The following is a 26,033-nucleotide window of genomic DNA, read 5'->3' as shown; positions in this document are numbered from 1 at the left end:
CAGGGTGTGTCGGGGAGGTGAGGACCCCAGAGAGTCAGAGGAAGTCAAGTAGAGACCAGGACTGTCATTTTCAGGTAACCGTGTCTGCTCTGGAGGAAGGAAGCAGAGTCATGGGAGGAGACTCTCCATGCCCATCAGTAATGAGATCATATGTCCCCTCATGTGTGCAAAGCAGCAAGGAAACCACCGCCCTCTCCCTCTCCCAGCCAGGGAAGCAGCAATGGAGGCCTGGGGCTGGGCTGAGCTTTCTCTGACTTTATGAAGTCATGGAAGTATTTATGAAGCTAATATTACCCCAATCTTCAAGCCAGACAAAAACAGTACCAAAAAGCGGGGAAGGGAAGCTACAGATCAATATCAATGTGTGTGGAGAGAGAGAGAGAGAGAGAGAGAGAGAGAGAGAGAGAGAGAGAGAGAGAGAGAGAGAGGCTTCTCCGTGTAGCCCTGGCTTTTCTGGAACTTTCTCTGTAGACCAAGCTAACCTCAAATTCAGAGATTTGCCTGTCTCTGCCTCCCACGTGTTGGGATTAAAGGTGTGTGTACCACCACTGCCTGGTCAGACCAATCCTTTATGAATACTCTTAAATTATTAGCAGGTAGAATTCAACAATATCTTTTTAAATTATGAAACATAAAAAGATGGTTTTGTTCCAGGGATATAAGGACAGCTCTTTATTTCCTTCACTCATTTGCTTTACATGCATGTGTGTGCGTGTGTGTGCATATGTGTGTACACATTTATGTAGGTACAGGTGGGTGTGAATGTGGGTACAACGGAGGCCAGAGGATGACCTCAGATGTCATTCATTAAGTTCTGTCCATGTTACACTATACAAGTTACTCTAAAATTTACATGGAAAGGCAAAAGAAATAGAGTAATAGTTTATTTTTCAAAAAGAGAAATAAGGTGAGGGTACACAGGTCACTGACACAGATTAGAGCAGTCAGACAGAGGCCACGCAATATGCTTGACCGGTTTTTGGCAACAGTGATTCAGAAGATAGCATTGCAAACAGTGCTGCTGGGATCTCATAAGCAAAACCAAATCCTTTGACCTAAGTGTTGTCTCATGCAAGAATAAACTCAGGAGAATCATGAGCTTAAATGAAAAACTTTTAGAAAAAAATAAAAGGTTAAATTTAGGCAAAGAGTCACATGTGCCCCATAAGAGGAAAAGTGGGTTGATTAGACTTCATTAAAATGAAACACATTTCCTTGCAGTAGTTCCTGTTAAGAGGAGAGCAGGAGGGGGCAGGTATGGTAGTGCACACTTTTAATCCCCACGTGGGAGGCAGAAGCAGGCAGATCTCTGTGAGTTTAAGGCTAGCCTTATTTACATAGCAAGTTCCAGGTCACTTAAGGCTACATAATGAGCCTGTCTCAAAACAAACACTTAAAGGAGGATGTTATAGATTAGAAGAGACTTTTATGCTGCATGGGCAGCAAAGGCATCTAGAGCATTTAACGGATGCTGAAGGTTCAGCAGTGAAAGAAGTCTATCTAGAATGCGGCTAAGCGCAGGATGAGCCTGCCATGCTCTGGTCTCAATGCTTGTGTGCTCCCAAATGTGTGTGCTGAAATCCCGCTCCCCACACTGCTGGTGTGATGTGGTTCTCTAGAGGGATACAGGAGGACGTCCCGTACTGCTGGTGTGATGTGATCCTCTAGAATACAGGAGGACGTCCCGTACTGCTGGTGTGATGTGATCCTCTAGAATACAGGAGGATGTCCCGTACTGCTGGTGTGATGTGATCCTCTAGAATACAGGAGGATGTCCCGTACTGCTGGTGTGATGTGGTTCTCTAGAGGAATACAGGAGGACGTCCCGTACTGCTGGTGTGATGTGGTTCTCTAGAATACAGGAGGAGGAGGACGTCACGTACTGCTGGTGTGATGTGGTTCTCTAGAGGGATACAGGAGGACATCCCGTACTGCTGGTGTGATATGGTTCTCTAGAGGAATACAGGAGGACATCCCGTACTGCTGGTGTGATGTGGTTCTCTAGAATACAGGAGGACGTCCTGTACTGCTGGTGTGATGTGGTTCTCTAGAATACAGGAGGACGTCCCGTACTGCTGGTGTGATGTGATCCTCTAGAATACAGGAGGACGTCCTGTACTGCTGGTGTGATGTGATCCTCTAGAGGAATACAGGAGGACGTCCCGTACTGCTGGTGTGATGTGATCCTCTAGAATACAGGAGGACGTCCCGTACTGCTGGTGTGATGTGATCCTCTAGAATACAGGAGGACGTCCCGTACTGCTGGTGTGATGTGATCCTCTAGAATACAGGAGGACGTCCCGTACTGCTGGTGTGATGTGGAATATAGGAGGACTTATAAAGGGGTGTGTTAGCTTGGCTTACAGACTAGAGGCTGGCCACATCGGAGAGGCTGGGACCCCAGAAGCTGCTCAGAACCTAAAGCTAGATGCCTTGGAGGTCTGAAGCTAGTACTGGAGGCCTGGGAGATGCCTTCATCGCCGCTGGTTCTCAGTCTGCGTTGGAAGGCAGAAGAAGCTGCAGTCAGATCGTGGCCGTGGAGTGCACCCCTCAGGAGGATGCAAGCGCAGGCCAGCAGCACTGGTTTCCCTCAGTCCTCTGCAATACGAGCCCCACTTTAGAAGTCCCCACCCCTCTGAGGCTAGCTCTCCCACCCGGACCAAATCCTCTTTGGAAGCCCTCACAGACAGAGTGTGTATCTCGTAGGTTGTTTCCAGATTCTGTCAAGTTGACAGTCAAAAGCGATCACGTCAGCTGGTGTGAGGAGGTCAGGTCTTCGGAAGTGTTGGGTCGTAGAAGCAAAGCCGTCATCAGTGACAGAGGTCTAAGACACCCCCTATCCACTCCGACCAAGCAAAGTCACAAAAATCTAGGACGTGTGCTCTCGTGTCTGCCAATACCTTGAGCTGGAGCTTCCCAGCTTTCAAAACTGTTAAGTCTTCACCCTTTATAAACCACTGCCTTGTGTGTAAGCCACCCATACTGTGGTGCTTGTTTAGCTGTCTGACCTGAGACAGGTACCAGATAAACATAGAAGAGATGATCAACATTCTTAGCTATTAGAAAAATGCAAATTAAAGCCACAGTGAGAAAATTGTGTATAGTTTTGGACATGGGTAAAATAAAGCAACATTATCTGTAATCCCAGCACTTGACCTGCTGAGACAGGAGGATGCTGGACAGTTGGAGTCAGTCTGGTCTACAAGCCTGAACTACATGACTCCCTGTCTCAAAAACCAATGATAACAAATAAATAAAAAAATTAAAATAGTGATATCATCAAATTCTGGGAATTATGTGGAGAAACCGGGCTCCCATACATCTCTGCTGGAAATGCTGTATGCTTCCACTACTCTGGAGCTGTAAACAGCTCCCCAGTCCCTTAAAAACCAAGCACACACCGACCATAGGACCCAATGGTTACGCTCCTGGGAGTTTATCCAAGAGAAATATGTTTATACAGAATCCTGCCCAGGAATCTTCATAGCAGCTTTATTCATAATAAATCCAACCTGAAAGCAGCCCAGATGACCTTCAGAAAGTAACTAGTTATACAATTGCCCCAGTCATAGGGGGACTTAGACACAAAAGGGGAAGTTTATTTCCAGGATGAGTTCCAGAGAGCAGCACTGAGGGTAGCAAGCCAGACCCAGAAGGCTGTCCACCATATAATCCATTTTATAAGGTTCTCTTTGTTGTTATTGTTTTGTGTTTTTAAGAGAGAATTGTACTGTGTGGTCCAGGCTGGCCTGGAACTCCCAGAAGTCTTCCTGTACCCTGAGAGTTGGGCACCTGGCTTAACACTGTTGTTGTAGTGGTAGAGAAGTGGTTGAAGAGGTGGGGTGGGCTAGGTGTGGATCTGGAAAGGCCAGAGAGAAAGATGCAAGAGGTAATGGAAATGTTCCACGTGGTTGCTGTATCTTCATCAGCATCCTGGCTGTGACATTGCAGTTGTGTAATGTCCATCATTAATGGACATTGGGCAAGAGGTACCCAACATCTCTCTGCTTGCTTTTCTCTCCTTTTCTCTTCCCTCTCCCCATCCCTTCCCCCTCTTCTCTCCCCTCTCCCCTTTTCCTTCTCTCTTCTCCCTCTCCCCATCCTTCTCTTTCCTAGTACTGGGGATTAAATCCAGGGTTTCGCGTGTGTGATAGAAAACCACTCTAACACTGAACTGTATCCACAGCCGTATTTTTATACTTGTTATGACAAGGGCCTCGCAAAGTTGCCCAGGATGACCTTGAACTTGTGACCCTCCTGTTTCATCTTCCCAGTTAGCTGCCTCCACCAAGCCCAGCTCTATGCATCGTTTCTAAACAGTGTGTATATCTGTAGTTATCTCTAATAAAAAGTTTAAAAACAATGATTAGGAAAGCAGCACTGAGCTCATGGAGAGTTAAAACACTGAAAATAAAGTGTGTGTGTGTGTGTGTGTGTGTGTGTGTAACTGAAAGTTTCTCTCCTGCCTGCCAGTTCCTGAATAATCACTCAGAGACTTAATATTAATTACCAACTGTTTGACCTATTAGCTCAGGTGTATTGTTAGCTAGCTCTTACAACTTAAATTAACCAATTTTGTACTATTCTGTATTTTACCACAAGGCTTGTGATCTCACATCTTGCTTCTCTAGTGGCTGCTGGCATCTGCCCAACTCTGCCTTCTTTCTCCCTGTCTCTCTGCTTGGATTTCCTGCCTAGCTATATTCTGCCCTGCCATAGACCAAAGCAGCTTCTTTATTAACCAAAGGTAATAAGACATATTCACAGCATACAGAGGGGCATCCCACATCGTGCATGCATGTGTGTGCGCATGTGTGTGTGTGTGTGTGTGTGTGGAGGTCAGAGGACGGCTTGCAGCAATCAGTCCTCTTTTCTAGCCTCATGTGGACTCTGGTGATGAGCTCAGGCCGTCAGGGTTGGCAGCAATAACCTTTACCCGCTAAGCCTGCACAAGGCTTTGAAAGAGTTGGTTTCTGAAAGCATATGCACGCTTTGATTACTCCGGAGCACTCCACCATCCGTGTCTCCGTGGAAAGCAGAAAATGAGGATCACTGGAGTAGGCCAAGGGTCAGTCAAGTTTTGGCATGTCTTCCTAAGAAAAGTAGCCATCAGGCTGGCTTTCTTCTCAGGAAGGCATCTCCTGTCTAGTAGCCGAGCTGGCTGGTGCGCTGCCCACCTGCCTGTCTCCCGGTGGGAAGGTTCTCTAAGCAGTAGCAGTGCTGTCCCCATAGCCTGGGATGGGGAGAAAATCAGTGCCACCTTAGCCTAGCTGGTGGTTGAGGGTGTTGTAAGCAGTTTCTGCCCAGGGGTGGGGTCTGGAGCGGAACCGGAACCTGGCGTTCACGGCTGCTGTTTTCTTGCAGACACACACTCTTGTTTTACCCAGACTCCTTCACGGCAACCACCCGTCGGACTTATGCCAGTGAGGCAAATGAGGTGAGTGGAAGCCAGCTCCCTGGGAGTCCTTGGGTCGAGGAGGGCCGTCTGGGGACCCTAGGCCTCAAGTTACCCTCTGCGTGGGCCTGAACAGTGCTCAGGACATTCTGAACCACATTTCCGCTTAATCCTTCCTTGAGGTCCTCCGTCAGTAGGAAGACCCTCTCCCCATGCATGTGGGAGTGGTAAACACACACACTCCACCCCTCCCAGCCAGGGAGCTTGTCGGAGACCTGCCGGGAAGCAGAGAGCTGGGGTTCAGCGTGAGGCTCTGGGGTCTCTCAGCCCCATCTGTGCTCCAGTCCTGTCATTTGAAAGTGACTCTGTTTCCTCTATGGTGGCATGGAATCATCACAGTGACTCCAGGGCAGCAGTTCTCAACCTGCGGGTCATGACCTCTTGTGGGGGGTTGGGGTCATACCACCCTTTCACAGGGGTCACTTTAGACCATTGGAAAACATAGATATTTGCATTATAATTCATAGCTAGCAAAATTAAAGTTATGAAGTGGAAACAAAATTAATTTTATGGCTGGGGTCACCATGAGGAACTGTTGCAGCGTTAGGAAGGTTGAGAACCACTGATCTGTGGGGTTATGGTTGGGGATGGGGATGTGTCATGATGGAACCCATAGCCAGTTCCTTGCTCCCAGAGAGCACTGCATAAGCCTGGCTTTGATGCCGAGGAAGAGGACAGTAAGCATCGCGGTGACTGCAGATAAAGACACGGAGATCCTGCCAGCAGGAGTCGTTGCTAGCAGGGACTGGGTGATTCTGAGTTCCACTCCCAGCATACCTCGGTGGTGCTTGTAGTTCTCCCGACAGCGAGAGCCAGCTAGGAGGATGAGGCTTGGCCACCCAGCATGCGTTAATATTACTGTGAAGAGGGCTGGGGAGGGCTGGTTACTCTGCTGTGGGGTCCTGGCTTCCTAAAACGGGTCTAACCCTCTAATACAGGCGAGCGGCAAGGCTGTCCTCATCACAGGCTGCGACTCCGGATTTGGGTTCTCTTTGGCCAAACATCTACACTCAAAAGGTTTCCTTGTATTTGCTGGCTGCTTAATGAAGGTAAGACTGGGCTGTTTTTTTTTTTACCATTGTCCAAGCAGTTATTCTGTGTGTGTGCTTGTGCACACGTGCACACATGTGCGTGCATGTTCACACGCATGTGCTTTTCTAACATGTGTTGCTAAAATAGCCTACATCTTTTCCACTTCGGTCTTTTTTGTTCTACGTAGCTCTTTGCATGCATGTATGAGAATATACATGCATCCATCCATCACCAATCCTTATGTCTGTCCATCCATTGCTCTGCCATCGATCCACTTGATAGGCCCAACTAGATGATGGTGATGAGCCCGATGCTATGCTAGATGTTGTGGAACAAGACTGGTCCAAGATCCAGTATCTTAGTTAGGGTTACTATTTCTGTGATAAATACTGTGACCAAAAGCAAGTTGGGGAGTAAAGTGTTTCTTTTGCCCACACTTCCATATCACACGTCTTTGTAGAAGGCAACGAGGGCAGGAACTCAAATAGGGCAAGCTCCTGAAGACAGGAGCTGATGCAGAGGCTGTGGAGGAGTGTTCCTTACTGGCTTGTTCCTCATGGCTTGGTCAGTCTACTTTTTTTGTTTTTGTTTTTCGAGACAGGGTTTCTCTGTGGCTTTGGAGCCTGTCCTGGAACTAGCTCTTGTAGACCAGGCTGGCCTCAAACTCACAGCAATCCACCTGCCTCTGCCTCCCAAATGCTGGGATTAAAAGCGTGCGCCACCATCGCCCGGCTCAGCCTGCTTTTTTATAGCACCCAAGACCCCAGCCCAGGAGTGGTATCACACACAATGACCTGGGCCTTCCCAAACCTATCACTAATTAAGAAAATGGTCTATGGGCTTGCCTACAGCTTGATCTTTTGGAGACTTTTTCTCAGTTGGCATTCCCTCCTCTCAGACAACTCTTGCCTGGGCCAGACTGACATAAAACTAGCCAGCACTCCCACGGAGCTCTCCGTCCGGTGGTGAGAGGACACCATGCACAAACACAGTCGAAGAACGAGAGTGAAAGCATTCTCAAGCCCTTTCCAGAATGTTCCAGGGTGGGGGTGGGGATGCAGAGAAGGAAGAGATTAACAGACAGAAGGGACAGTCTTGGAAGTGTAGAGCTAGCTGCTTTGGGACATCAGGCAGCATTTAGGGGCCACGAAGGGAGGTATTAAAACATGAGGCTGCACATGTAGCTAGGGGACTGTCCCCCAGTTCGGAGACTTGTGTCACCTCCACAGTTCACTTTGAGAATAGTTCCTTGGCTCAGTATTTTGCCTTTTGGTTCTTTTCAGTTATTCGCCCCCTGCCCCCCGCAACACACACACCTCAAGCCCTGGACAACCACTGATTTCCATCCCCCTAGACCTGCCTTCTCTGGATGAATCTCACATTGGACTCAAAGTCACTGGGTCTTTTTACTGTGTGTCTTTCACCTAGCACAGTGTTTGTTTGTGTTTAGACAGAGTCTCACTGTGCAGCTCTGGCTGGCCAGGAGCTCACAGAGATCCATTTGTCTCTGCCTTCAGAGTGCTGGGATGAAAGACCTCCCTGGGCAGCCAGGGCGTTGCCTTCACAGACCAGGAAGTGGGGAGGCAGCAGCATCAGGCGGCCTGGAGTCATGGCCTGGGCGACTTGGGGCTTGACAAGAATGCAGCACCAACACACCTGGCCTCAGCGTGTTTCTGAGAGCCATCTATATTGTGGCATTTGTTATAATTCATTTTTCTCTGCAGAATATTACTTAATTATATGAATATGCTACAGTACTTTGCTCATTTGTACCCCAGATAAACTATATAACATCTTTAGAGATTTTTTTTTTTTTTTTTTTTTGGTTTTTCGAGACAGGGTTTCTCTGTGGTTTTGGAGCCTGTCCTGGAACTAGCTCTGTAGACCAGGCTTGTCTCGAACTCACAGAGATCCGCCTGCCTCTGCCTCCCGAGTGCTGGGATTAAAGGCGTGCGCCACCACCGCCCGGCAGAGATTTATTTTTTTGTATATGGATTTTTTTAAAAAAAGATGTATTTATTTTATGAATGAGTGTTCTATCTCCATTTGCGTCTTTATACCAAAAGAGGGCATCAGCTCCCACTGTAGATGGTTGTGAGCCACCATGTGGCTGCTGGGAACTGAGCTCAGCACCTCTGGAAGAATAGCCAGGGCTCTTAACTGCTCAGCCATATCTCCAGCCCACGTATGGATGTTTTGCCTGCATATATGGAAATCACATGTGTGCCTGGTGCCTCCAGAGGCCAGAAGAGGGTGTCAGATTCCCCGGATCTGAAGTTCTAGTTGATGGTTGTGCGCCACTATATAGGTGCTGGCAACCAAAACCAAGTCCTCTGCAAGAGCAGCAAGTACTCTTAACTGCTGAGCCATCTTTCTAGCCCCAAACTGCATTTTAAAACTTAAAAATCAAATAAACATTCATTCAGAATATTAATAAAACTTGCCTTGGCGTTTGGCTATTTTGAATAACGTTACCATGAACTTTCTTAGTCTTGTGTCAGGGTAAGCCTCAGGCTTTGTAGGGGGTTAGAGGCAGTCCCTACCTGGGCTGGGTCCTAAGTCCAGAACCTGCCCAGTGTAGGAAGGACAGCGGTGACCGCAGCCCTATCTCCCCCAGGACAAAGGTGATGCTGGGGTCAAGGAGCTGGACAGTTTAAAGAGTGACCGCCTGAGAACCGTCCAGCTCAATGTCTGCAACAGCGAAGAGATAGAGAAAGCAGTGGAGACCATCCGCTCCGGCCTGAAGGACCCTGAGAAGGGTAAGGGTGCCGTGAGACTCAGGGTTGGTATGTGGCGCTCTTCCAGGGATCCTCCCCAACACTGCCCTCTGTTTGCTGGCCTCCTGGAGAAAGGTTCCTCTCTTTATTGTTTAAACTCTTCCTTCTGCTCAGTATAAGGAAGTGGATTAAATTAAACATACCTGTGTAATAGGGCAGTGGAATAGGGCTAGAGGCAAGCTTGAAATCTGTGGAGTGACAGATTGACTTCCTAGTTCAGGCCGGTTCATCCAATGCTCTTTGAATGCCCACTCTGGGCTGAGTGACGGGGACACAAAGATACCCAAACGCTCTCTGTCCCTTAGGATCTTGGGGTTCAGTGGGCGGACTGAGTTCATCATCAGGGATCAGGGCATCAAGAGAGGCAGAACAGCAAGGAAAGGGACCGAGCCCAGTGTCAGAGGTATGGGAGGAGTGGGTAGTGTGGTCGAGAGCCAGGGAGGTGATGCTGGGGGGGGGGGGCAGAGCATGAACGGTGCTGGGAAGCAGCCCATGGTGTGCTGGGTGTGACAGAGGGTCCCAGCACAAGGTTGAGACTGGAGGCAGCAGCAGATGAGGTAGGGGACTGGCTTCTGGGCCGAAAGTGCTGGAGAGTGAAGGGATTGTCTTGAGGTAATGGCCTGGCTTGACTTCCAAAGCTCCCTCTGAAGCCTGCATTAGAGTGGGGACAGATGGGTTAAAGGGGAGTGTGGGTGGTACAGGCCTAAACATGGTGGTACTGGCGCTCGCCGGTGGTACTGGAGCTTGCCGGTGGTACTGAGCTCGCCCGTGGTTCTGGAGCTCGCTGGTGATACTGAGCTCGCCCGTGGTTCTGGAGCTCGCTGGTGGTACTGAGCTCGCCGGTGGTACTGGCACTCGCCCGTGGTACTGGCGCTCGCCGGTGGTTCTGGAGCTCGCCGGTGGTACTGAGCTCGCTGGTGGTGCTGGCGCTTGCCGATGGTACTGAGCTCGCTGGTGGTACTGGAGCTCGCCAGTGGTACTGGATGGAGCTCGCTAATGGCACTGAGAGAACAGAGCTGGCAGAGTTGATTTGGATATGGGGATGAAAAAGAGGCAAGAGGTGTCTGTCCTACATAGTTGGTGTCCTCAAAGTCAGGAGAAAGATGAGGGACAGGTAAGAAGGCATGGAAGTGCCCATGGGACACCCTGGGGGAGTGTCCAGAGGGGATACAAGGAGTTAGGACCCAGGGAGGAGAGAGATGGATGTCACAGAGGTTGGATGGAGTACCTCAAAGAAGTATAAAGTATGGAGAGCCAGGGGCCAAGGATCGAATCCTGCAGAGCTGCCTCAGCACACGGTGTCCTGAGTTCAGCCTGGGTGGAGGACCTTAGTGTGAGGGGGTCAGCTCTCCAGCTCAGAGGGGGTGGGGTACCATTCAAGTGGACCCCAAAGCAAGGAGCTAGGCCACACAGTAGGCCCTGTGGAAGAATCAGCCTGTGCTGTTGATCTGAGCCCCTTGGCAGGCCAGGGAAAGGGGGGGCTGCCTCAGTTACCTCCCTGCTGCACAGCTTCCGGGTGGGGTCCAGTGAAGGGGGCCGGGGGACCTGCACCTGTGCTGTGTAGATTACCGAAATCGCCAGGCTGAAAAACGCTGCCATCTCTGAGAAGAGCTTGTGCCACACGGCTAGCCATGAGAGAGACTGTCCGTTAGGGAGGCTGTCACTGGGGTCCCCTCCGCAGCTCCGTGCTGCCACCCTACCCTCCTGGAGGCCATTCTGGGGCCCTGTGTTCTCCCGGAGCGCCCAGTGTGTTACAGGCCCACTGAAATCTGTTTAATGATTAACAGCGGTTGGTGTCCCCGGCTGGGCCCCAGTGGGATGATTGCCAGCCACATAGCCTGTCACCCTTTGTCCCCACAGCCTCCCTGGGCAGCTAGGGTGCTGCCTTCACAGACTAGGAAGGGGGACGGCACAGCACCAGGCAGTCTGGAATCACAGCTCGTGGGGCTTGATGGTAATGGGGCACAGCTGGGATCCACAGCCTCGGCTCCTCCCGTCGCCGTGACCCACCGTAACCATAATGCAGTTTGGGGGAAATAATTTGGAACTCTTGGGTTCAAAACCAGAAAATAAAACAGTCAGATGGCATTTGCATGCCGGATCCCCCCGCCTCCCACTCTTTCCCATTCTCCCCAACTACCTCTTCCCTGCCGGTTATCCACCCCACCTCCCACTGCTCGCCCCCTTGAGCCCTGTGGTCCTTTTCCTGGTAAATCAGCAACAGCTCCCACATGCAGTGCTGGCTTTGACCTCCAGGTGGCGCCCTCCCAGTACATCTCAGCAGTCAACGTTTAAAACAAGGACAGGTGTACTCCCATCTTGGGCACATTTTGAGGTTGGTTTTCACTCTGGCTGCATGGGACAGTCACTCCTGGAGTCTGAGAAGTCACCTGAGGTGCTGAAGTGTCCTTAGAGCCACCTTTCACTAGTCCCACCTACCCTGCTTTGTAGGACTCGGAGGGACTGGACATCTGTGCCTGTGAACAGCCCTCCCAACTCCAGTAAAGCGTACACACAGCTGTTGATGGGCTGTGGGTGTGGCCTGACCCCGGAGTCATTCTGTACCATTGAGTAAGCATTTACTGAGTCCTTGCTGTTTGCCTGGGACTATGCTTGGTGCCTGGAGGGCTCTGATCTGGCAGGAGGAGCTTGGAACTATACACCAACCTAGTGGCTTCGGGATAAACCTTCCGAGAACAGTTAAACAACCCGGGGGCTTGATGCCGTAGGCAGGGAATCCTTTACATCAGACCCGTCTCTTGGTATCAGAGTGGGAGGACTGGATTTCCCCAGGGCTCCACCTCTCCAGAGAAATGTGACTTGGATGTCAACCAGGCCCTGCGTGGGCCTCAACTTGCTCATCTGTGAAGTGGTAAAGTACATATAGCCGATCCCATTAGTCTCGACTTCACCCCTGTGGTGACAAGGGGCAGGCTTCCCAGAGGAGCAACTGAGCTGTTCATACTGAGGGAGGCAGAATGTGTAGGGGTGGGAAGAAGTCTGCCAGGGCCTTGTGTGCTACCCACAGATTGAGAGCTACAGGACCCAAGGAGAAAGACTAACCTGGCTGCACGTCCTGTAGAGAAGGAAGATACAGATTGAGGCAGGGAGACCTGGGTCTTCACCGACAGCACAGCAGAGAGGTCAGCCAGGACCTAAGTTAATGCAGAAGGAAACAGAATTGACTCTGCCCCAGCAAAGGAAACCAGCAGCTATGTGGGGCTGAGCTTGAAGGCTCCTCCGTCTAGGTCCCCGAATTGCATCTTCCTCGCCTGGTCCTGGTGACACCGAGCTTCAGTTACCTCATTCAGCTATGGGCTGATTTAGCATCTACTGGTGGCTTAGTTATGAGGGTCAGGTGACATCATCATAGTGCCTCTCCAGGGCCTGGTGGCTGTCATTCTAACCACCAGGCATCTTCCCAGCCCTGGCTGACACATCGGAGGGGAGAAGTGAAGGAGCTAGAGGAGCGAGTGTGTTCGCTGTGCTCAGGGTGAGTTAGGGCCATGCAGCGCAGATAGAAGGGACGGTAAGGCGGAGTTCTGGAGCTGTTCCTCTTAGGGGTCCATGGGAGTTGTCTGGACATGGAGGTAATGGTGAGATCTTTCTCAGGGAGCAGCTGCCTTCTGGACTGGCAGGGGCGCTGTTGGAGCTTTGGCTAAAGACTCTGGAGAGCTTTGAGGCTAACTGATATCTGCCAAGTCACCAGCTCTATCATGCAGTAGACGTTCACAGGTCGAGTTTAATTCATCTTTATGGGACAATAGTGCCAGATAGAATTGTTTCATTTTCAGGTTGAGCATGCACGCATGCATTTTTGGTCATGTGATACCGTCCCATCTGAATCAAACACAAAGCCGCTGGAAGGTTCCATAAACATCTAGTAGACAAGGAGACACTGTGTCAGCATTCAGGAGAGTCAGGCTGAGCGTGAGACACTGGGTGTGTCTGCGACGGGTGGAGGCTGGTAGAGGAAAAGCGCTGGGATGCCCAGGGTTACTAAACCCAGGGGAAAGCTGGTGTCCAGGGCCATCGGTAGACAGTGTCTAAGAAGAGAATAGAGACAGAGTCAGGGTTTACTTGGTGGCCTCTCCGGCCGGCTGTAGGAGAACGTGGTGAACAGGAGACGAAGGTTGTAGTCCAGAGCGGTGTGACCAGATTGAGAGGATAGGATGTTCTCAGAAGTCTGGCTGCAGAAGGAAGGAGATCAGGTGACATGGTTAAGAAGGCTCCTTGGGATGTGGAAATGTAGGGTTTGTAGACATCCGCCATCAACACACACGTCTTGAATTCCTAATAGAGACGGAGTTGAAGGGCGGCAACTGGGGCAAAGGAGAAGTACCCAAAAGGAAGAAAAGCCTGCCAGTTCTGGGCGGGGCAGCATGGGTAGAGGCCAGGGGTTAGCCTAGCCTCTGGACTCCAGGAGAGAAGCCTCGGGGAAGTCAAAAGACAGACCTGGGAGCCGTGGATTTCTGCGATGCCTTGGACCACGTGGGCTGTGCCTCAAGGTCACAACTTCAGCCTGAGAGCTGAGGGCAGGAAGCCCCGGCAGGCAGCTGGTGCAGGAGGGAGCTCTTTGGACACTTAGTTAACCAGCAATTTCCTCTCCTTAATAAATGCCCTTAATTCCCCGTAATTGAAGGAGAAGGCACCAGAGGTCAGCTGACTAAGCTTTAATTTGGGCAAGACGGAAGGAAAGCAACATGAGACCAATTACTCTGTCATTTACACATTCATTCCCATGATGCCCTGGGAGAGTGAGTCCGGGCCTTATTCTCACTGGCCGCGAGCAGGCACCTTGTCTGCTGAAGCCCCTGCAAGGAGCACAGAGCCTTCAGAGGCAAAAGAATAAGCCATAAGGAGACCAAATGCTGAGGATCTCCACACCAAAGAGGCAGGACCCCACTCTGCCCTGGGGCTCTGACCCATCCAGTGCTCACACCCAAAAAACCAAACTCGAACCGAGTCCTGGAAAACAGGCTGTGCTCCCTTGGCTCAGGTTCAACTCTGCCTCCGACTTAATGATGAGACTTAAATCTGTCTTTTCCCTTGACAGCTTTGGTTTCCCTTGACTTGCTGCAAAAATAGTTAGCAGACAAACTCCAGGAACTTTGCAGAACCAACATTGTCTGAGTCTACAAAAGCCAGCTGTCCCTTAGCTGCTCTCGTAGGGAACAGTCAATGCTTGAGAGAACAGGCATCTTCTCATAGCCTGTATCACCGCACAGTCTCAGGAGAGGGCGAGAAGAGACACACTGACTGAAACACTCCCGAGCCAAGGTCCCTTAATGTGTGACCACCAGCAAACAGCAGCCTGCTCAGAGGAGGAGCTTGAGAGAATAGAAGATTGTTAACAGTCCCAAGGTGGAGTGGGGTGGCGCCTGACCATGAACAAGGCTTGGCAGCAGAGCCCATAACTTAATGGGTGACCTTGAGGTTGTGTGCCCTTCTATGAGCTTGGCTTGGAAAGTTCCTGAGATTTCCTTGACTGCTGGCTAGAGGGGCCCTCGAAGCAATGGCTGAGTTGGATAAATAGGTGCAGGGTGTTCATGTGGAGGAGAAATGCCTGTCGCCTTCACTCTTTTGTTGCTGTGATAGACATCATGACCACAAGCACATTGGGAGAGGGTTTATTTGGTGTATAAACTTTCACATCATAGTTCGTCACTGAAGGAAATCAGGGCAGAAACTCAAAGCAAGGGCCTGAAGGCAAGACAGAAGCAGAGGCCATGGAGGAGTGCCACTGCCTGGCTTGCCCTACATGGGTTGTTCAATTGCTTTCTTCCACACCACCTGGCAAGAAGGCATTTGGAGCACCCATAGTGGGCCCCTCCAAATCAAGAAAACGCCCTACAGATTGCTTACAAGCCGATCTGATGGAGACATCTTTTTAATTACTACGACCAGATACGTGTCAAGGTGATAAGAACCATACAGAGCTGGAATGGAAGGAGACACAGGCGGAGACCCTACAAGGCTCAGTCAGGAAGGGCTGAGAACTGATTCTGTCAGCACTGACATGAAGCCTGGATGTTCTACCATAGGGACAGTCTATTTAGTCAGGGTGTTGGCTCTCTCTCTCCCTTTCACTCAAGAGATGGCCGACTCTAGAATTGTTTCCTGGAAGCCTTGGGCGAGAGGCTGGGAGTTGTGGAAGAAAGAGATCAGAGCAGAGAGGGGCAGACTAGTGTTTGTGTTTGAGTCCATATGGTGACTGGCTGTGTCCTCTCGTGTGCAGGAATGTGGGGCCTGGTTAACAATGCAGGCATTTCAACATTTGGGGAGGTGGAGTTCACCAGCATGGAGACGTATAAGGAGGTGGCAGAAGTGAACCTCTGGGGCACGGTACGCACGACAAAATCCTTCCTCCCCCTTCTCCGGAGAGCCAAAGGTGAGTTGGGAAGAGAGAGTCTTCCTGCCCACCCCTCCCTGTACCTGTCCTTTTTATTCCCGTTCAGAATGGAAACCCCAGACCTGCCAGAGCTACCGTCCAACACAGCGAGGCTGAACTCGGGCATCTCAGAGCCAGGCAGAAGTACTTGGCCAGGCAGGGGAGAGGGGTCTGTGGCTTTCAGAAGTGGAGCAGATGAGCTGGGATGGTGGTGGACATCTGTAAACCCAGCACTTGGGTGACCGAGGCAGGAAGACCTTGAGGTTAAAGTCAGCCTGTGATACATAATGAGACCCTGTCTCAAAAACACACAAGAAAGGTAGTTCAGTTGTCTGTGCACTCCGGGCTCATGGGTCGTCGAGGCTTGTCCTCTAGGAACCAACTCTGCAGAAGTCGGCACATGTGCACCAGCTGTTCTACGTGCTGTTCCATCGCTGTGTAATGCTAAACAAATATTAGCATGTTCCGTAGCTTAAAAATGAGACGTGTTATTCAGTTCAAACAAGACCAGAAACTTGGAGAAGAGACGCAATCCCCAAATCATATAAAATAGCCAAATGTGAGCAAAACCATCTATAAAGTCATGAGATCTGACTTTTCCCCTGGAACAGCAAGCCCTTGTGACAAAAGGTACCAGATCCCTAGATCTGCCCCAAGGTCTTGGCAGCATAGGCATGAACGGGTTCAGTCTGTAGTCTTTGCAAGGAAGCTCAACCTTTCAGTGACTTCACACTGGGGGGGGGGGGGCGGGGGGGCGGGCAGGTGTTCCTAGGAGCACGCCTTAGGCAAGCTGACCCAGGTCAGCCTGGGCTGAGAGGGATCTACCCCAACCCTATGGGGAGTTAATGCTGGGCCTGTGACTGAATGCTTTTGAGGGCACCATTTTCTCTGTGCCTGAGTCCCACAATGTCACCTAATGTCCAACCTTGAAATCAGCTTTAAAAACCGGGCCCCTTCTCCTGCCCCAGCCCACTTCTTTCTGGATCTGGTGTTGGGAACAGCCCACCAACCCAGGTCCTCCTCTCTTCTGGGGTGTTCTAGGCTCTCTTGTGCCAACCTCGTTCTGGGCACTCTGTCTTCTGCGCTCTATCTCCAACCCTAGCTGTGCCAGCGGTCAGTACCCACCTGGACTTGCCACGTTACTTCTCTGTGCACCTGACTGGGGAGAAAGAGTTTTAGCTTCCTATTCTCCCTGACCAGCATCAGACCCTGCTTAGAGTCGATTACAGGTCCACACAGACGTAGCCATTCCATGTCCCACGGGCGCCCAGTGTGTTTTCACCCCACGGTATTGCCGCCAGGCAGGCTTTGGCTGCCATCAGCCAGTTGTGTGTTGCCTAGTCTACTGCACCCTCCTGGTCCACAGGCTTGTTTCTCATTTGTTCCCCTTTCCTGGTCCTGCCTGGCACAGCAGGACCCTTGGGGAAGCTGGGGAATACTGGTTAGCTGGGTGGCCCAAGAAGGTCCCCTGCCTCCGGACGGTTCTAAAGCTGTCCCCGCCGGTCCACTACGTCACAGGGCAGTGCCCCCTGAGCAGATGTTTGCCGTCTTCTTCTATAGGCCGTGTTGTTAATATCAGCAGCATGCTGGGCCGCATGGCCAACCCAGCCCGCTCGCCATACTGCATCACCAAGTTCGGGGTAGAGGCTTTCTCTGACTGCCTGCGCTACGAGATGCACCCTTTGGGCGTAAAGGTCAGTGTGGTGGAGCCCGGCAATTTCATCGCTGCCACCAGTCTGTATAGCCCTGAGCGTATCCAGGCCATCGCCAAGAAGATGTGGGACGAGCTTCCCGAGATCGTCCGCAAAGACTACGGCAAGAAGTACTTCGATGAGAAGATCGCCAAGATGGAGACCTACTGCAACAGCGGCTCCACAGACACCTCCTCTGTCATCGATGCTGTCACACACGCCCTGACTGCCGCCACCCCCTACACCCGCTACCACCCCATGGACTACTACTGGTGGCTGCGAATGCAGATCATGACGCACTTGCCGGGAGCCATCTCTGACAAGATCTACATACACTGAAGAGGCTCCAGTGTCCTCTGCCCGGGATCTGGTGGGAGGGGGAAGGCTGAGGGGAGGGAGTTCATACGGTTACCTTTTGATGACTCGCTGTGGAACATCCACGGTCGTAGGAAGACTTATCTTAGCATTAACCTTACTTGTTCACGTGGTGGTAGGCCTTCACAGATGTGGGGGTCACAGGTGGGTGACCCTAAGCCTCAAGGCCAACATGGTGCTTCTATCTAGTTCAAGTTGATTTTATACGAAGATTTGTGGGAAATATCTTTCTATTAAAAACAGATTATTAGACTAGTATCCAAAATCATTTCTAAGCCAAAGCATCTGTTCAAAATATTTATCCCATTTAATCCTTAAGCTAGTTTCACGAGTAAAAAGAACAGATTTTTTTTTCTTGTGTGCAGGAAGAATTTGCAGCTCCGTGGCACGTGGGTGCAATGAAATACCCCTTCCATTGCACCCAGGTGGTCCCGCTCGTGCTTGGGCGTTGCCGTGAAACTCATCACATTGTGTTCCAGGGACACCTTGGACCCATTGATCCTTGAACCCTCTTACCAGCAGAGTGTCTTCTCTTGAGACAGTCACACCAGGTGCTACTGTGTGTTCTCTGCCCATCCACGGCACTGTGCGACTGGTGGCCAGCAGCCACTGACTCTCAGCTGGCTAGGGATGGGAGATCTAGAGGTTGCCAGCTGAGGTTTCTCCACCATCTTTGAAGACTCAGGTTGGGTCTGGGCAGAGGTGCTCTTTGCCTAGGAATATGGTTTGGTTTCGCCTTGGACAGGATTGGTGCTATCCTTGGGGCTGTAGACAGATTAGCAGTGCCAAGGCTGGGCACTGAGACATCTCCCTAGCAATGGGTCTGGGTACCTACTGTCTCATGTGCTTATGCGGTGCATGCGCACTCGCGCATACAGACACACACACACACACACAGACACCTGCTCCACAGGACTTCAGGGTGGTCACCTCTCCTTCCTACTGTAAACATTATTTTTTAATTACGCTGAGACACTGCTAGGCAGTCAGTGTTGCCCATCAGGAAGGTTTGAATTTGACGGCTGCCTGTCCCTGCAGTTGATCAGGGTCTGGGTATTTGGATCCAAACCAAGTACTGCCTTCTTCCTGGTGGTGTCAAGCCGTGAGCTAGGGAGTGCCTTTTGCGGCAAAATCCCGACCTGCCACCAGAGGGAGCCTTGCCTCCTCGGCTAGAGTCTGATCAGGCGTTTTTTTCTTCCACACAAGCTTGAAGTCCTCCAAGAGCGGTTGACCACCCACTTGGACACTGCCTGGGAACAAAGAAAGAAGCAAAGCCCCTTTAGAAACGGTGATCCTTACACTCCTAAGCAGCTGTCTGGCCTGAATCCGGAGCCCAGTGCCAGGAGAGAGCAAAGGAACCTAGGCAGCTAGACCAGGCTGCCGGGTGCAGCCTTGCTGAAGCTAAGAGGGTTCCACAGAGAGCAAATTCAGCTTGCCGTTTGGGCTTTGGTCCGCTCTGGATTCAAACAGGGGTACCCAGTTCCAGCCCCTGTCTTCAGACAAGACAGATAGGGCCTGGGAGGGAAGGAAAGAGGGAGGCGGGGCCTCAGGGTCCAGAGAGCTCCCTCCCAGCAGCGAGCCCACGGCAGCAAGCCGCTTTTGTACTGCAGTGACTGTTTCCAGCTGGAGCCTTCAGGTGGCGTTTTTACATCTTGGAGAATTTGTTTTCGTGCTTAATAAAGAGATTGGTTGTAACACGTGGAGAGTGGCCTGGAGTTGCACGTCTGCATCCATCCATCACTGGGAACTAGAAGGGGATTAGAAGTGGCACATACTTGAGTCCCGAGTAGAAATAAGCTGAATGCCAGAGAATCGCCACCGGCATCTTAAGCTGCGAAAGAGGACTGCCTGGTCAGGCTCTTGTGATTTATTTTACTTAGGATTATGCTGACTGTCTTGCTGGCCCTGCATTTTCCTCTGTATTCTCCTAACTGAAAAGCCTGAGGCTACCAGGCATGGCCGCACACCCTTTTAATCCCAGCACTCCTTAGGCAGAAGAAGCGAGCTGATCTCTGTGAGCTCAAGATAAGCCTGGTCTACATAGTAAATTCCAAGCCAGCCTGGACTACACAGTAAGACCCCTGTCTCAGAAAGAAAACCCCAGTGTACCTTCCCTCCAGATAATCTCAGTGGTAATTCAACCCCCCCCCCTTTCCCTTGTTGCAAGTACCATCCAGCTTGGACACAGGACTGCCTTTGATCTTTACGAGACAGGTGAGGTGGGCAGATCACAGGGTATTCCCATTTTATAGGTCATATAACAGGCCCCAAAGAGGAGGGTGACTCGCCCAGCATCAGGGGGTGGGGACAGAACGTCCAGCCTCCAGAGTTATGTGAACACGTATTTTATTGCTTAATCCTCAATTGCTGGCATGTTTTTATAACTGCCAAACTGACCAGTATAGCCAAGAGCCTGGCATTCTTTGTCTTACGGGCTCCTTCCCATGGCCTTTATGGTAGGGAGATGGGCTTGCAGTGTGTGCTGGCTCCGTCAGCCCAAACCTTTGGTTGTGCCTTTGGACCTCAGTTAGTTCCACAGGCAAGAGGAAGGAAAGCATTTCGGACAAACCCTTGAGTGGGGGTGGGGAGGATAAAGATGGGACTCAGGTTGGGCTTAGCCTGCACCTAGGACTTCAGCTGGGACCTCTGGCCTGCTGCAGCTAGCGTGAACCCACCTTTGATGGCTGGAAACGGACGAGGTTTTTGCAAGACTTTTCTGTCTGCTAAGTCAACGCGGGCCAAGCTTCACATTCCACGGCCACCGCAAGGCCAAGAGGCCACGGGAGCAGGTGACGAGACCACCTGGCCTTGCCTGTCACAAACTGCTAGGGCTGTGCCCCTGCCACCTATGGCAGGGAGTCTGAGCCTCCCGTGGCGAGGTCTGTTCACTTCCAGTGTTTCAACCCTGCTCTGCAAATCTGTGGGCACTCTCCTAGGACAGGTGAGTGAGCACCTTCGCCCAGCTCGGAGAACCAGGTTAACAACCAGACTCCTGTGTACAGCGCCAGACACACTTACCCAGCCAGTTACACCTCTCTGCTGATCCTTCCAGCTGCCCTGGCAGGTAGACAGGGCGGGGTCAAGATCTCATTTTACAGATAAGGTAACAGGCTTTCCCAAGTCTCTCATCATGTGAGGGACAAAGCCAACTGGCCAAGCCTGAGCTCACCTCCAGCCCAGAGTCAGCGAAGCACGAAAAACAGGACAGATGGTACCAGGATCTAAAATAAGGAGGGGAAAAAAAATACCTCGATTATGTAACAGTAAGAGGAATCTCTAAGCTCAAGCACAGTAACCATCCCAGAACACGGCCACACAAACCAGCTCCCCCTGCCCCCACCCCCACTCCATAGGCATTCTAAGCAGGGCTCCCTGGGAGGCGATGCTAGAGGAATCCTTCAGCCACCTTGCGGCAGGCCGATACTGTGCCCAGTGGGCATTTCAGAGGACAGGTTCTAGAAACGCTTGAGTCCACACCCCTAGGGACTTGAGAGACATGGGAGCAGGGCTTGGGACAGACAGGATTGGTTTGGTTTAAAGAGCACGAACAAAGAGAGATGAAGGCACCAGGAGTGCTGTGGAGATTACCCAAGGCATACAAAGCCTTTCTGGTCTGCACAGTCCTTGGAGGATGGAGATTTGTGAGTGACAGCTTCAGAAGCGTAGTGTGAGCATCTAGGATGGAGACCAGGGACCGTAGTTTGGCCAAGGGCTAACAGAGGCTGCCTTGGAGCTTGAACCTCGCTAGTGACAGAGGACTCAGTACCCGGGATCTTTCCTTGATTCTAGAAGATTTAGCCAAAGGCGGAGTCAACCCTGCCTCTACTGTCTAGCCTCAAGTCTTGGGCACATGACTTTGGCTCTGACCCAGACCTCCACAGAACAATTGACATCTCAATCCTCTTGATATTTGGTAGTGGCTAAGTTAAGTTCAAGAGCTCAGGTCCCTCTTTTGACAAGGCTCCCATACCCCTGGCTATGTGAACGGGAGAGTTCAGCCGCGGTTACCCCGTCCCTCACGGACAGACGACACAGATGACACGTTCCGGGCAGGAAGGCCGGCCGAGTTGCCTTCAGGCGTCCAAGAACTTTTCACCTCTGGCTAGGTGCTAACAGCCGCTTGCTCGCACGAGCCCTCACAACTGTCGTCTCTCATCTCCTTCCACGGTAAGCGGGTTGGTTATTAGTGATGGGGAACATTATGCCCATTTTGCAGATAAGAAACCAGAGCCTCAGGGAGGTTATGTGATTTATGGGAGATCATAGTCAGTGTGCCAAGGCAAACGCAGCATTCAAGTTTCTGTCTCCGGGACTCCCTCCTCTTCCCGTAGTCTCCATCGGGACCCGAGATCTGAGCTAGACTTAAGTCAGAGATGGAACAGTGGGCGATGTGGTAGCATTAAAGCCAGCCTCTTCCCAGCCCACAGTTTGCAGAAGGCGGAGCAGAGGGGAAGCCCGGCCTTCTTTGTCATTTGCCATGTCCAAGGTATTGTCGAATGACCATGCCCTTGATGCGAAGGGGCAGAGAGTAAAGACAGGAAAGATTCTAAGGCAGGGCTGGGGCCATTCTGCCTTCCCATTCTTGGACATGTATCAGAAGGAGGGAGAGATGGAGGGAGGAGGAGAAAGAGAATATGAATGAGGATTCCGGAGATGCCGCTGCCCAGCGACTTTGTCCTGCCCCCAGTGAGAATTAATTACTCTCTCACATGTCAGGCTGGTCTCGCTTATCCAATTAGAGGTGAACTTAATTACAGCTCCTGGAGTAGCCGCACTGGGCTCCTCAGAAGTAGAGCAGACTGGCCGTCTTCCTCGGTTTCAGCTGTAGTCTTCACGTAAGGGATGCGTGGCTCTGCAGCCCCCTCTTTCCTCCTTTTGCTGTGTTCCACCGAAAATATTTGGTTCAGAATGTCTGGCCGAAGTTGTCCGACGTGGTGCAGGACCCACCATAAGCAACAAAGACAGACCTACAGCCATATCGTCCTGAATATGCCCCCAATCTCGCCTGATCTGGGAAGTTAAGCAGAGTGAGACCTTGTTAGTACTTGGGAGGAAAAACAAAGATGGAAGCCAGGCTCTGTGCTGCGTCCCGGCCTTCCCAGCAGAAAGACAATCAGGAACTCAAGGCCAGCCTGGGCTCCAAAGCAAGGGAAGAAAAGTGAAGCAAAGAGCAGCAGGATGCTAAAGGAGAAAAAGCGAGATTTACGGAGCAGCAAGGGCATCTTCAAGGAAAGGGGACAAAGAACAGGCCCCTTCCTGTGTCTCTCCAATACTCTGTGTGGAGGGGGTAGAATTAAGAGCTACCTGTCCTCTGACTGCAGGAGATCTAGGGTGAGATGTTATTCCCAGCCACGCTGGCTGACGTGGTGGGGGATGGGGTGGACAGACCACACCACTTTCTAAACTGTTGGGTGCTCAGTGTGTAGAAGTACCGGGGAGGGGAAGGCAAGCAGGCTGTAGGTGTTCCACTGTGGGAAGCTGGATTTCCAGAGGCCGGATCTGACAGGTCAAGTGCTGAAACTTGGGGAGGCAGCATCTTTAAAGAAAAAGCACAGTAATTTGGGGAGTCTGGAAGAACTGCAGCACCAGGAATAGGTGGGGTGAGATACGCAAAGACTGGTTTAAGTAGGATCTCCAAAGCCATCCAGGCCCTGGCTCCAAGAACAATTGTGTAGCAATCTCTCGGGACACTGGTTCATACAGCAGAGGGGAAAATCAAAGTCATGATCGGCCAGGGAATGTGGCTCAGTGATGGAGCACACGCCTAGTATACAGGAAACCCTGGGAAATCCCAGCACCACAAAACACACAAAGACACCTAGAGTCGGGAGCTAGAGTGGGCCCAGGACTTTAATTCTTCAAGGTAACTCCAAAGCACAGCTGGAAAACAGAAGGCTGGAGGAGAAGAGATGCTGTAACATGCTGCTGCAGTGAAATCCAAGCGGGGCAGCCAGGCAGTGGTGGCGCACGCCTTTGATCTCAGCACTCAGGAGGCAGAGGCAGGCGGCTTTGTGAGTTCGAGGCCAACCTGGTCTACAGAGTGGGTTCCAATGAGTCAGTACACAGAGGAACCCTGTCTTGAAAACAAAAACAAAAAAAGATCCCAGCAGTGTGTTTGGGTGGGATGGAGGTGACATTCAACCCCAGCCCTTGCTCCACCCTTTGTGTCCCAGAAACACCTCTCGTGCTCGAGGGCAGCTCACTGAAACTCTCAGTGCCTAGACACTGGAACTTTCTGAGATCCCTCAGAGTTCCTGGGTTTGACAGGGAAGGGGCAGCAATGTAGGCTCTTGTCTCAGTCACGGTTCTGTTGCTGTAGGAGACACCATGATCAAGGCCACTCTTAAGAAAGAAATTAACTGAAGGCTTTTCTACAGCTTTAGAGGCTTCCTCCATGGTCATTATGGTGGGAGCCGGGACAGCGCTGGGAAAGTAGCGGAGACCCTTATGTCCTGATCTGATGGCGTCAGGCAGAGAGGGAGACAATAGGCCAGGTGTGGGCTTTGGAAATGTCAGAGCCCCACCTCCAATGACACACCTCCTCCAACAAGGCCACACCTCCTAATCCTTCCCAAACAATTCCACTATCCAGGGACGGGGCATTCAAATCTTTGAGCCTATGGGAGCTATTCTCACCCAGAACTTCACATCTCTGAACAGAGAAGGACAGTGGCATCTTGTCCTGGGTTTGAAATGGACTCTGTGAGAACCACCACAGCTGTTGGGGAAAATCCTGCATGTTTTCTAGGTGAAAAACTCCATAGGTCAACAACAACAACACAAAAAAGGAGATTGGGGAACATAGAGAATTTGGCTCCTTGGGGCCAGGATGGTACAGCTCCTGCCCTCTGTCCCAGGTCCCAAGCTCACTCACCCAGGATCTCCACAGCAGCTGGACCCCTGAACTTACTGTGAGCAGGAGCCATGGGCACCTACAGAGGACTGCTCTGAGAGGCTGTTCCTGCTCCTCTATGTCCCCTAACCCTTGACCAGACAAACGGGAGGCACACTTGTCCTCCCAGCTCGTCCTGAGCTTGATGATGTGAGACACTGGTTACTGAGGTGACTCCCTCAGAAAAGTTACAATGTGTGGTTTCCCTCTGTATGCTGTGATTACCATTGATTGATAAAGAAACAGCTTTGGACCTATAGCAAGGCAGGGAAAACTAAACTGAATGCTGGGAGAAAGGAGGTGGAGTCAGGAGAGAAGCCATGTAGCCCTGCCAGAGCCAGACGCTGGAATTTTACCTGGTAAGCCACAGCCATGTGGCAATACACAGATTAATGAAGATGGGATAAATTAAGATATAAGTGTTATCCAATAAGAAGCTAGAGCTAATGGGCCAAGCAGTGTTTTAATTAATACAGTTTCTGTGTGCTTATTTCAGGGCTAAGCAGCCAGGACCAACAAGCGGCCTTACTATAACAAAGTTAAGGTTTCAATTACTGTGATGAAACATCATGACCAAAAAGCAAGTTGGAGAAGAAAGGTTCTATTCAGCTTATGCTTCCACATGTAGTCCATCACAGAAACAGGGAACTCAAACAGGGGAGGATCTTGGAGGCAGGAGCTGATGCAGAAGCTGTCTGGCTTGCTTGCCAAACCTCCTTTCTTATAGAACCCAGGATCACCAACCTAGGATGGCCCAACCCACAATAGCCTGGGCTCTCCCACTCCAATCACTAATAAGAAAATGCCCTACAGGCTTGCCTACAGCCCCATTCTATGGAGGCATTTTCTTTCTTCTTTTCTCTTTTTCTTTTTTTTTGGGGGGAAGGGGTGAGGCTTGAGACAGGGTTTCTCTGTAGCTTTGGAGGCTGTCCTGGAACTCACTCTGTAGACCAGGCTGGTCTCGAACTCACAGAGATCCACCTGTCTCTGCTATGGAGGCATTTTCTTAACTGATATTCCCTCCTCTCAGATGGTTTTAGCTTGTGTCACATTGATAGAAAACTAGCAAGTATTATGAGTAAGGAAAACAACAATCCGGAGTGATGCCCGAATCCTCACTGCTAATGTGAGAAGAAGTTTTGAGCAGGTAAAGGTTGCCCCCCAAGGCGACCTGCCTACTTTGTGGGATGCCTGGGTGTGGTGGTCTGCACAACCCCCTACATTCTAAAGAGAGTCAGAAAGTTGACAAACTGTTCACGACAACATTGACTGTTTTGGCAGGGGTTGTCTTCCAAATAAATCTTGTTTATCTACTATGTGTGTGTGTAGGGGGGTTAGCCAGCATAGTAATGGAAGGAGAGAAAAAGTCTTGGCCGCATCCCGGCCCTTTGCCCTCTTGTGTATGCTGTGAGAGCGTTCA

The 26,033-nt window shown here is 51.0% G+C and overlaps 1 protein-coding gene and 1 non-coding gene across 4 annotated transcripts in view; both read left to right on the top strand.

The window, feature by feature from the left end:
- Nucleotides 1–19,418, top strand: part of Bdh1 (3-hydroxybutyrate dehydrogenase 1) — a 38,751-nt gene extending 19,333 nt beyond the window's left edge. For all 3 annotated transcript variants that reach the window (XM_075967362.1, XM_075967353.1, XM_075967370.1), the window contains exons 3-7: nt 5,365–5,437; nt 6,394–6,504; nt 9,105–9,246; nt 15,503–15,655; nt 17,216–19,418. In XM_075967362.1, coding sequence (XP_075823477.1) covers nt 5,365–5,437; nt 6,394–6,504; nt 9,105–9,246; nt 15,503–15,655; nt 17,216–17,685 — 949 coding nt within the window. In that variant the 3' untranslated portion in view covers nt 17,686–19,418. The remainder of the gene's footprint in view (nt 1–5,364; nt 5,438–6,393; nt 6,505–9,104; nt 9,247–15,502; nt 15,656–17,215) is intronic.
- Nucleotides 19,419–25,676: 6,258 nt separating this feature from the next.
- Nucleotides 25,677–25,825, top strand: LOC142842883 (U12 minor spliceosomal RNA). The gene has a single exon (XR_012909529.1). It is a non-coding gene; the product is annotated as a U12 minor spliceosomal RNA (small nuclear RNA).
- The last annotated feature ends 208 nt before the right edge of the window (nt 25,826–26,033 follow it).

This window comes from Microtus pennsylvanicus, chromosome 1 (assembly GCF_037038515.1).
Source record: "Microtus pennsylvanicus isolate mMicPen1 chromosome 1, mMicPen1.hap1, whole genome shotgun sequence".
NCBI classification, from domain to species: Eukaryota; Metazoa; Chordata; class Mammalia; order Rodentia; family Cricetidae; genus Microtus; species Microtus pennsylvanicus.
The sequence above is the reverse complement of the archived record's forward strand: the minus strand, read 5'-3'. Positions and strand labels throughout refer to the sequence as shown.